Genomic DNA, 11,068 nt, shown 5'->3' on the forward strand with positions numbered 1-11,068 from the left:
GTCAAGGTGAAGAACACGGGGAAGGCTGAGTGACTCCCGGGACATCATCTCAGCCCATGGCGTCCTCAACCACTAAGAAGCCCTGGGCTTGGAGCCCTGCTGCAATGTCCATAGCCTCCTCCTGGGGCCTCAGGGCAGTGAGGCCCTTGGTGTGAGGGTCTGGCCTCTGCCGAGGAGTTTGGCATCCCAGGACCTGCCAGGGCTCAGGATGAGGACCCAGAGGGAGATCACAGGTGACCCCACAGTTCACGCTGCTGCTGCCAGCCCTGGGCATCCCTGGCGTTGGGATGAGCACTTGGCAGCGTGTCCTGACTTCCACATCAGGGTCTCAGAGAGACTGGGGACCTAGGATAAGGGGTGGGGTCTCATGTGGGCAGAGGGAAGGGTGCAGGTCCTCATGGGACTCAAAGGGCATACACTGATATATTTGGGGGATCCTGGACCCCAATCTGAGGGGACCCCACAGACCCCCACCCCCTACATTCGGGTGGTCTGGGAGGTCTTGGTATGGAATTAGTGTTCTAGGCTGGTCCTGACTTTCGGAATTCGGGTCTCAGAGAGACTGTGGCCCCGGTTAAGAGGAACAGGGCCTCGTCTGGGGAGAGGAGAGAATCCCAGGTCCTAACTAGAGGCAAAGTGAGGTGCCTGAGGGAGGACTGAGGGGACCCTGGACCCCAATGAGAAAAGACCTCAGAAAAGCCCATCCTGCTGTCGGTCCTGAGAGACCCTGGGATATGATGACCGCAACAGGCATGGTCTGACTTCCTGACACCCTGGTCTCAGACTGGGGTCCCGGTACAGGGGGCGGAGTTCCTGACATCCGGGTCTCAGACTGGGGTCCCGGTGCAGTGGGCGGAGTTCCTGACATCAGGGTCTCAGACTGGGGTCCCGGTGCAGGGGGCGGAGTTCCTGACATCCGGGTCTCAGACTGGGGTCCCGGTGCAGTGGGCGGAGTTCCTGACATCCGGGTCTCAGACTGGGGTCCCGGTACAGTGGGCGGAGTTCCTGACATCCGGGTCTCAGACTGGGGTCATGGTACAGGGGGCGGAGTTCCTGACATCCGGGTCTCAGACTGGGGTCTTGGTACAGGAGGCGGAGTTCCTGACACCCGCGTCTCGGACTGGGGTCCTGGTACAGGAGGCGGAGTTCCTGACACCCGCGTCTCAGACTGGGGTCCTGGTACAGGAGGCGGAGTTCCTGACACCCGCGTCTCAGACTGGGGTCCTGGTACAGGAGGCGGAGTTCCTGACATCTGGGTCTCAGAGAGACTGGGGCCCTGGTGTGAGGAGCAGGGCCTCAGTTGGGGAGAGGATGGAGCCGAGGTCCTAGCGGGAGTGAAGGTAAGGATCCTGAGGGAGGAGTGAGTGGAGCTGGACCCCAGAACACAGGGGACCCGGGTTGTCCCCAGGAGGGAAGACCACGTGCAGCATATCCTGACATCTGGGCCTCAACTCGGGACCTTGTGAGAGTGACGGGGCCTCAAAGTGGCGGACAGGAAAATTCCTGGTCCTGCCTGGAGTCCAGACTCCACACGAAAAAGGACTGAGGCGATTGGACCCCAAGGCAGGGAGATTTGCTAGCCCTTGTTGGGGGTCTCAGAGGCCCCAGAGCAGGGTGAGCAGGGTGAGTAGTTTATTCACCTATAGTGTTGGGGCCTCGGGAGGTGAGGTTTTCAGGTGGACAGCAGAAGCTTCAGGTCGGCAGAGGCTGGACTCCCTGGCTTGAGCAGAACCCGCCCCTGTGGTCAGTGCTGGGAGGCCAGGCAGGATGTGAGGAGGAGCTGAAGACGGAGCATCTCCCCTGCCTAGGACCCACAGGAGGCCCTGGGCAGCCCCCAAAGGGGAGGGTCCAGGCCATGCCAGGGAAAAGGGGAGCACTACAAGGGAGCCCCTAGGGAACCTCTCACCCCACAGCTGGGGGACTTCAGAGAATCTATCCCTCCAACAAGCACAGGAGACCTAGGGCTTTGCCACAGTGTGCACCCTAGGTGATCCCTCCATTTCTCTCATAGGAGCTTCGGGAACGAGGAGGCAAAGGTGGAGTTCTGAGGCCCTTGTCTTGAGGTCAGAGAGCAGAGGAGGTCCAGGCAGTGCCAGAAGTCAAGGTGAGAAGGGTGCCGTGATCATGCACCAGGGTTACCCCATCCCAGAATAGAGGGGACCCCACAAAGCCCAAATCCCTCCACCGTGTCAGCCCCAGAACTCAGGGCTCTGCTGACTGCGCCCTAGGGAGCCACCGCCCTTCCTCCTTGGGGTAGCCAGGGGACAGCCTGCCCAGGAGGAGCACCCCTGTGAGGCCCAAGAGCACCCCTTAAGAGGAGACCTGTATCAGACCGCCCAGGGTGCATTTCTCAGTTAAGGCCATTCTCACCCACTCTCTCCTGCAGGCCCGTGGTCCCCATCTGTCCCCCTGCCTCACTCCTCTCTGTGGTTTGATCCTAGTCATCATGCCTGGGATGCATGAGCTCCGCCAGCCTGAGAGAGTCTTTCAGAATCCAAGAGCAAATGAGGACCTGATACAGGCACAATTATTTTGGGGTGAAGAGGAGGAGGAGGAAGAAGAGGAGGTGGAGGAGGTGGAGGAGGAAGAAGAGGAGGTGGAGGAGGTGGAGGAGGAAGAAGAGGAGGTGGAGGAGGTGGAGGAGGAAGAAGAGGAGGTGGAGGAGGTGGAGGAGGAGGAGCAAGTGGAGGAGGAAGGGGAGGTGGAGGTGGTGGAGGTGGAGGTGGTGGAGGTGCAGGAGGAGGAGGTGCAGGAGGTGGAGGTGCAGGAGGAGGAGGTGCAGGAGGTGGAGGTGCAGGAGGTGGAGGTGCAGGAGGAGGAGGTGCAGGAGGTGGAGGTGCAGGAGGTGGAGGTGCAGGAGGAGGAGGTGCAGGAGGTGGAGGTGCAGGAGGTGGAGGTGCAGGAGGAGGAGGTGCAGGAGGTGGAGGTGCAGGAGGTGGAGGTGCAGGAGGTGAAGGTGGAGGACGTTGTGGAGGTGAAGATGGAGGTGGAGCTGGAGCTGGAGCTGGAGGAGGTGGAGGTGGAGGAGGAGGTGGAGGTGAGGGAGGAGGTGGAGGTGGAGGTGGAGCTGGAGGTTGAGGTGGAGCTGGATCAGGTGGAGGAGGCGGAGGAGGAGGTGGCGGAGGTGGAGGTGGAGCTGGAGGAGGAGGAGGAGGTGGTGGAGGACGTGGAGCTGGAAGAGGAGGAGGTGGAGGAGGAGGTGGAGGAGGAGGTGGCGGAGGTGGAGGTGGCGGAGGTGGAGGTGGAGCTGGAGGAGGAGGAGGAGGTGGTGGAGGACGTGGAGCTGGAGGAGGAGGAGGTGGAGGAGGAGGTGGAGGAGGAGGTGGCGGAGGTGGAGGTGGAGCTGGAGGAGGAGGAGGAGGTGGTGGAGGACGTGGAGCTGGAGGAGGAGGAGGAGGTGGAGGAGGAGGTGGAGGAGGTGGAGGAGGAGGTGGAGGAGGTGGAGGTGGAGGAGGTGGAGGTGGAGGAGGAGGAGGTGGAGGTAGAGGTGGAGGTGGTGGAGGAGGAGTAGATGGAGGAGGAGGAGGAGCAGGTAGAGGAAGGAGATGCAGCTTCCTCCTTCTCCTCTCTCCTGGTCCGGGGCACCCTGGGGGAGGTGGCTGCTGCTGCAACAGCCAGTCTCCCCCAGAGCTCTCTGGGTGTCTGCCCGTCTTCCATGCCTTGGCTGCCACTCTGGAGAGCCAATCCGAAGAGCACAGTCTCAGCAGGCAAGATGAAGTGCCAGGCACCTTGCGTGACCAGGAATGTGCCAGGTCCTCACTCCAAGATACACTACGGTGAAGATGAATGAGCTGGTGTGATTCCTGCTCAGCAGGTATATCACCAAGGAGCCGATCTCAAAGGCAAAAGTGCTGAATAGTGTCCTTAAAGATTACCAGGACCACTTCCCTCTGGTAATCTTTCAAACCGGGCAGAGCCTGCAGGTGGTCTTTGGCTTGGAGGTGAAGGAGGTGGACCCCAATGAGCACAGATATGTCCTGGTCCCCACCCTGGGTCTCACCCTCAATGAGATGCTGCGGGATGGGCAGAGGTTGCCCAAGGCCAGTTTCCTGGTGGTGATCTTGTGCCTGATCGTCATGTATGAAGACTGTGCCCCTGAGGAGGTCTGGGCAGAACTCTGCTGGATGGGATTGTGTCCTGGGAGGGACCACTACATCTATGGGGAGCCCACGAAGCTGCTGACCCATGTGTGGGTGCAGGAGGTGTACCTGGAGTACCAGCAGGTGCCTGACAGCGACCCTGCTCACTACAAGTTCCTGTGGGGTCCCCAGGCCAATGTGGAGACCAGCAAGTTTAAGGTATTGGAGTATCTGGAAAGAGTGGGTTGAAAGGGTCAGCTCCTTCCACCCACCCCACCCACAGAGGCTTGAAGGTGGAGGAAGAGGGACCCTGAGCCAGAGCAGAAGCCAGGCTCCTTCCAGGCCCATGTCCAGCAGCTTGTCCTAGGGGACAAGAAAGGAGGCTTATCCTTTCCTCCATGATTGAAGAGGGACCAGTCAGCCTTCTCAGCAGTGAGAGCCCAAGCCCATTGGGGGAACTCGGTGTGTGGCGTCTTTGTGTTCCTGTTCTCTACAATGACATGGAGACTCATCTCTGTTTTCTTAGGAATTTTTCAAATGTTATTGCTTTTAATAGAATACAGTGCGTTCCAGTATCTAACAATTCAGTGACGTTGATCACAGTGTGTTTGTACTTAGCCAGTTCAAGAACAAGAGTTTTTGCTGTTTTATAAAAGAGACTGGGGACTCTTGATTTTATTTCATGGTCCTGCACAGCATAGTATGTAATTAGAATTAGAACAGTTTTGGAAATGTGAACTTACTTAGCACATTGGTTGTTGGAAGAATTAGAAAATAAAAAGTGATAGTTGGAATTCTTGCTTCTTAGACTTTTTGCATGTCATGTTGTAAAGCTAAGGGATCTCTGTTTATTTGGATTTGCCTGGGATATCTAAGGAAATAGCAGACAATTAATTTGAGTCAAATAGCCCCTGTTCCTTGGCTCCTTAATTCCCAAGACCTTCATGGAGCCTCTTCTCCGTGAAAGGCCTTGTGTTAGCAGTGGGGACCCTAGGGGAATCAGAAGACCCCCACACCTAGAGAGATGTTTGTCTAGGAGCCAAAATCATGTGCAGTGTGTCTTAGGGGTGAGGAGAAACCGAAATTGGACACTGCTGTGTGGCGTCCTTTTGTGCCTTGGTTAAACCCCAGAGGGATCTCGTTCTGGGGGAGGAAGGGGTCCTGGCTCTTATCACATTGCTGTTGACCACAGGGGCAAAGTAGGAGTTTTCTCTACCCCCTTTCTGCTAGGAAACCTGCAGAACTCCGGTCACACTCCCTTGAAGTGATGCCCAGAAATCCATAGACTGACCCTCTCTTTCCTGGTTCCAGGGAGCCAGAACCCAAGGTGTTAATTAGTTTTTAATTTTAGACTGTAACTGGCCATTGTAATCAAGGACTTGACATTGGTTGGGGCTGAAGTTATGGAAAGTAAGGGTTTGGATGGGAAATCAGTGGGGATAGAGGCAAGGAGAGGTTCTTGTTCTATTTCCTGGAGCATCTTGTCATGTCCTGCTGGAACATTCTTCCACACTCAAATTTAACAGGTCCTCTAAATGCAAATGGGCATTCCCTGGTAGCTGAAACAATAAAGAATCTGGTCACAATGTGGAGACCTGGGTTCAATCCCTGGGTCAGGAAGATCCCCTGGAGGAGGGCAGACAATCCAGTATTCTTGCCTGGAGAATTCCATGGACAGAGGAGCCTGGTGGGCTACAGTCCACAGAGTCACAGAGAGTCAGACACGACCGAGGGACTAGCACTATGGTCCACAATGGTCTAACTGGAAAAGTTACATAGTTTTATCTATGAAACATCTTGTTTGGCTGATTAGCTATTCCACATCCTGTTGAGGTTCATATTGTTTGACACGCCCTGGATCACAAAGATGCCAACCCCATCCAGTTGAGAGTGGAGGAGTGTCTGGGGGCAACAGTGTGAGAGATTCCTGCCCCACCATCACAGTGTCTATGGCCTTCAGGCCCTGTGAGCTCAGTCGCATCCCTCGAGCACATCCTGCAGCCGAACACACAGGGCTCCTCACACCTGCTCACCTCCAAGATGAAGAACTGAGGCCTTGGGGCTTGGGCTTCTTTGCAGGATCACGTGCTAGTGACGGCTGGGGTGGGCTCAGAGCCCTGGTCTTAATTCCTCTGGAGCCCCTGCCCTTCCCGCCCACCCCATGCCAAGGCCTGACCTTCCGACTTCTCACGCTTTCCTCTTCTCAGTGCCACATGATGCCTCTGAGGTGACAAAAGCTGGCCCAGGGAAGGAAGGGGACAAGGAGAATCAGAAGCACCGTGGGGCTGCTCTGGGGTTTGTTGAGAACTGACTGTGCCGGGGGCCGGCGTCTGTCCAGTCCCAGCACCTCACACGTGAGGGCGGTGCCCTGTCCCTGCTGCTGCCATGGTGCCTCCTGCCCAACTGAACCTGCCAGGCTGGCCAGCTCCTCACTGAGCAGGAGGAAGGGAAGATCTGACTCTATGGTCCCAGTGCCCACTTGGATAAGGCCCCTACAGGAGCCTCCTCCAATACGGGAGGGAAGGTAACACGGGTGGACCCCTGAGGCTCCAGGTCTCCCCAGCTGCAGTGAGGGAGGGGAACAGCTGGAGGGCCTCTGGGCTGGGGACACCGGGGCTGGGCCACCAAGCACAAGGGCAGGAAATCCAGGCTGAGAAAGGCAGGTATTGAACGTCACGAGGGCTTGTGTGTGCACAACACAAGTGTCCTGAGCCATGGCTGACAAAGACCCCTTGGTGACACACAAACCCACTGCGAGGGTCTGGGTGGTGCCTTGGGGAGGGAAACCAGGAAAGGCAGCTCCCTCAGGACCCAGGGGGCAAGGAGGGGCCCCGAGTGTGGGGGTGGGATGGTGCAGCGGCAGGAAAGGCCACCTAGCCAGGCTGCCCACAGATGCCATGGCCTTCCGTCCCCTTCTGAGGAGCCACCAGGGGCCCCCACTGATATTCACAGCCTCCAGGGTCATGTCCCAACCGGAGTAACCAACCTGAAGGAATGCTTTGTAAGCCTGTTTAGAAGCAAGAAGGCCAGGGAGCAAGCCCAAGTCAAGGCCTGGAGCTCCATCCACGCTGCCAGTCCTTAGCCCAAATGACCCCTGGGAGAGCCTCTTTCACACCCTCTTAGCAGTCCCCTTTTAGATACCAGGCTGTGGCCCTCACACAGGACAAAAGAGCCTGCTGAGTGGAAGAACTGAGGGACAGTGCCCTAGGGTCCTTGCACATAGGCCTTTCCAAGGTGCCAGTCTGTCCCCTACATGGTGACGTTGAACAGCAGTGGCCCACAAAGGCCAGAGAACACGCATCTCCAAACCCACTGCTCAACTGTCCACTTACAGTGAAGACAGGTGACTCTCATGAGGGTTTCCTCCAGTCCCACACCCAGACTCTCATCCATTTTCAAATACAGGTAGACGGGTTTCCTTTGGTCACATCTAACTCAACAAGTCACACATGTCCCTGAGAGTGAGTGTATGTAAAGGAGGCCCATTGAAAAGCGCCTAACCCAAGAGCCAGCAAAATCACTTGATGGACCTGGATCTGGGTAAGGGAGAACAGGTCCACAGTGGTGGTGGGGACAGGGGCAGGGGCAGAGAAGAGGACCAGTGAAATGCTTGTTTTCAACAGAACAGGCTGTACCCTGAGCCCCCAATCAAGTCCTTCAAAGGGCAAGTACCCATGGAGACCCAAGTTGTACATGAGAGGCCAGGACTGGGGGTAGCAGAAGCCCAACCACCCCATTGACAAAAGGAAATAGGGCTTTTGAGGCAGCCTCAAGGGAGGCTGAATCCGAGACTCTGGGAAAGGGATGGGGAAAGCACACACACAGGTTTTCCCATATTGAGCACTCTAGGGCCACAAGAGCAGTCTTTATGAGAACAAATGGAAACTGAAGACAACAGCCTGTGATCTGCAGCAGGATGAGGTCTGGCGGTGGGCAGAGCCCGGGAGGCTGCAAGCTAAGCGGAGTGCCTGGCTATGCCCTCCCACACGGCCTCCTTGGGAGTCTGTGTTTCAGGTGCTTGGGAACAGTCAAATGGAACGTGAGGTCGCTCCCACTGTGCTTGAGCACAGCCCTACTCTGGGGAGAATTCAACCTGAGGGGCAGTGGGGGCAAGACAACAGGACTCTTGACTTTGGGGCCATCTGAACACAACCTGCCAACCAGCAGCGCCAAATGGAGGAGGCCAAAGCCAGAAGAGGAGCGAGGATGGGGGGGCCACCAACTCAGGCTAGGCCAACCAGGACACTACGGACCCCATCTTCTGGGAGGGACAGCTGCCAGGGTCCCATCTGACTCCTGGGGTCTCTCTTGGTGTTAGCCGAGCTAGGACTCATCAGGGCTCTTCAAGAAAAGCCAGCCACAGGCCTGCCCATTACTAGGGAGGGGAGTGAAGCCAGGAGCACATTTGTCAACCCATCCAGGGCCTGGCCTCCTGAAACAAGGCGCCTGGCAGCAGATGGAAGCCTTTTCAGGCAACCTGAAACATACTTTTCTGTACTTTCAGTGAAGAGACAAGCTAGGGATCCCATCTCCTTTCCCATCCCCCCTCCCCCACACTGGGCCAGGGCTGCCTCTCTGCATCACCTCTGTGATATCAGGAAGGAATTAAGGAAGCTGACCACTTAATTGGCTGCATGGCCCACAGCCGAGATTCTAGAATCTCCAGACAGTGTTTATTGGGCACCCTGACCGTGGTCTGAGGCCCTTCTGCCATGAGTGTTCACTGCTTAGGTAGTGAATGCTCCTGAGCTAGACTGGCTTCATGGTTAGTCAGAGTTCTGATGAGACATGCGCAGCCCCGCTGGCCCCATCAACTGGTGGAGAGGCCACAGCAGGTCTCCCCAGATCCAAACGTGGATTCAGGGGAGGCTTTGGAGAAGCTATGGGACCAACCTGAAAGTCCAGATCTGGGCCCCCAACAACCCGCCCCGACAGGGCCTGAATCCAGAAACAGCCAATGAGGAAGAGAACAATGCCTTCCTCAGGCTGTCCTTCCCAAGAAAGCTCTGGATGATCATGGAGAATGCAGCCTTCACCCCTGTGCGCTGGAACGATGAGGGAGACACGGTGGTCATCAAGGCAGATCTCTTCCAGACGGAGGTCTTCCAGCACAGAGGTGCAGACAGGATCTTCGAGACAGACAGCATTAAGACTTTCATTCACAAACTGAACCTGTATGTTCAATAAAATCTGCCCTTCAGGCCGCTCTGCGGGGAAGAAGAGGATGATGGTAATGTAGAAAGCCCTGGGGAGACTAGACTCGAGGAGCTGAGTGCTAGACAGGTTTCATTTCCCAGGAGAGATTTTTTTCTCATGAGAGGGTGGTTAAGGAAAGAAGAGAAAGTAGGGCCTGTCGTGTTCCACCATCCCCTAGACAGGATCCACAGGGGTGACTCCAGCCCCTGAGGGGCCGCTTGATGTCAGGGAGTGCCGGTAACACATCGAGTGTGGCCAGCACTGGGGGAGTTCTAGGGAGTGCACTTGCTAGGGCCTCATAACCTGCCAGGAATGAAGAGACCTTATCTCCGTACTTAAGCAAGGCTAGGACAGTGGTGGGGAGGAGGGCGGCGAGGAATGGCCATTCTCCCCCACGGTGGCTAAAGTGATTCATTTCCTTTCAGATCTATCGCAATTCCAAGTTTCAGAGAGACAAGCCTTTGCTCCTGCAGAACATCTAGAGGAAAGGCGACCCCAAAACAACTGCTCAGCCCACCACCAGCTCAACAGTGTCCCCAAAGAGAAAGAAGCAAGTGGTGATGACCAGACACTCTCCTCGATTTCATCACAATGAGTCCACCCAAGAGGCTGACAAGAAGGTCCAGAAGGGAACCCCAACGGTTCACAGAATCCCCCGCCAGTGCTCATTTCTGTTTTGTGGCCTTTGGTTTATAGGCAGTATAGCCGGGCAGGCCAGGGAAAACCATCTCCCCAGTGAGCTGGGTGGCCCCAGTGGAGAGGGCATGTCCAGCAATTCCATGTCTGTATCCCCGGCTACTGCTGGAAGGGACGGCGCAGGGCAACTGCCCAAGAGTCCCCCAAGGTACCCAGATTATGGTTTGGTGATGACATAGGTACAACACCTATGATTCCATCGTGAAGGTGGCCATTTCAGTTGTGGCCCCAAATGAGGCCCCTGAGGTGGACGAGGAGGAGGAGGAGTCCTCAGATTACACGTGTGCCCTCTGTGAGCAGTTCAAGGACAATCCCAATCCCTGAGCTGCCAGGTCCCTAGGGACACTCAAAAGCATTCTCTTGTAAGCAAAAATCTATTTCTAGCTCTAATAAAGTACAGCAAAACTCGACGGGAGTAAATAAAGAATTGAATGAGAAGTGTGAGTCTGTGTTCTGTCTGTCTATGCTATTCACACACGGCACTGGGTGAGCCCGATGAGGCTGGAAGCCCACACCCCAAGCAGGCCTCAGTCTGGTCCCCATGGTCCCTTTTCATCTGAAGCAGCAGCATTTCACACGTTTGGCCAAGAGTGTGGCTCCCGAGCCATGCGCTGAGGCCAGCCTAGGACAGGTGGGACCCTGGGCCTTGCCTTTCACACAGCAGAAGACCCAGTCCTGCTCCTGATGATGGGAGTGTCAACTTCCATGAGTCATGCACCCTGAAGCAGAATGGGATCCTCCTGGGTCCGCCGACAATGCCACAAGTTTCTGATCAGCAGCTGAGTGTCTTCAGCTCCCAATCTAGGGGCATGCCCAAGAGGCCCACTGGAAAGCAGGGTCACTCCACCTGCCAAGGGCCTTGGAAACACATGACCCCAAACCCAAAGACAAGTACAAGATTTCCACAAGCTGAATACCAGCCCTTGTTGCTCTGCCCTCATAGTTGTATTTAGGATCTAGGTACCATGTCCAACACACACCCCTTGGTCCAGACATAAGCCCAAGTGCCCAAGCATCCTGCAAGCCTGGTAACACTGAAGAGGGGGTCACAGAGGTCTGGCTCTTTCCATCTGTCTCCATGCTGTCTGTTGACAGGG

General features: G+C 56.2%; 1 protein-coding gene and 1 pseudogene across 2 annotated transcripts; both read left to right on the forward strand.

The window, feature by feature from the left end:
- Positions 1 to 915: 915 nt before the first annotated feature.
- Positions 916 to 6,079, forward strand: LOC132344355 (probable inactive protein kinase DDB_G0270444). Of its 2 annotated transcripts, none has more exons than XM_059883855.1 (3): positions 916 to 1,340; positions 2,012 to 2,104; positions 2,387 to 6,079. In XM_059883855.1, the coding sequence occupies exon 3, from the start codon at positions 2,447 to 2,449 to the stop codon at positions 3,509 to 3,511; it is 1,065 nt and encodes a 354-aa protein (XP_059739838.1). In that variant the 5' UTR covers positions 916 to 1,340; positions 2,012 to 2,104; positions 2,387 to 2,446; the 3' UTR covers positions 3,512 to 6,079. The 2 variants fall into 2 exon arrangements, with proteins under 2 accessions (XP_059739838.1, XP_059739839.1); XM_059883856.1 differs by having other exon boundaries at positions 2,442 to 6,079.
- A 933-nt stretch (positions 6,080 to 7,012) lies between these two features.
- Positions 7,013 to 10,857, forward strand: LOC785727 (heat shock transcription factor, X-linked member 3-like; annotated as a pseudogene).
- Positions 10,858 to 11,068: the final 211 nt, after the last annotated feature.

Source organism: Bos taurus, chromosome X (assembly GCF_002263795.3).
Source record: "Bos taurus isolate L1 Dominette 01449 registration number 42190680 breed Hereford chromosome X, ARS-UCD2.0, whole genome shotgun sequence".
Taxonomy (NCBI): Eukaryota; Metazoa; Chordata; class Mammalia; order Artiodactyla; family Bovidae; genus Bos; species Bos taurus.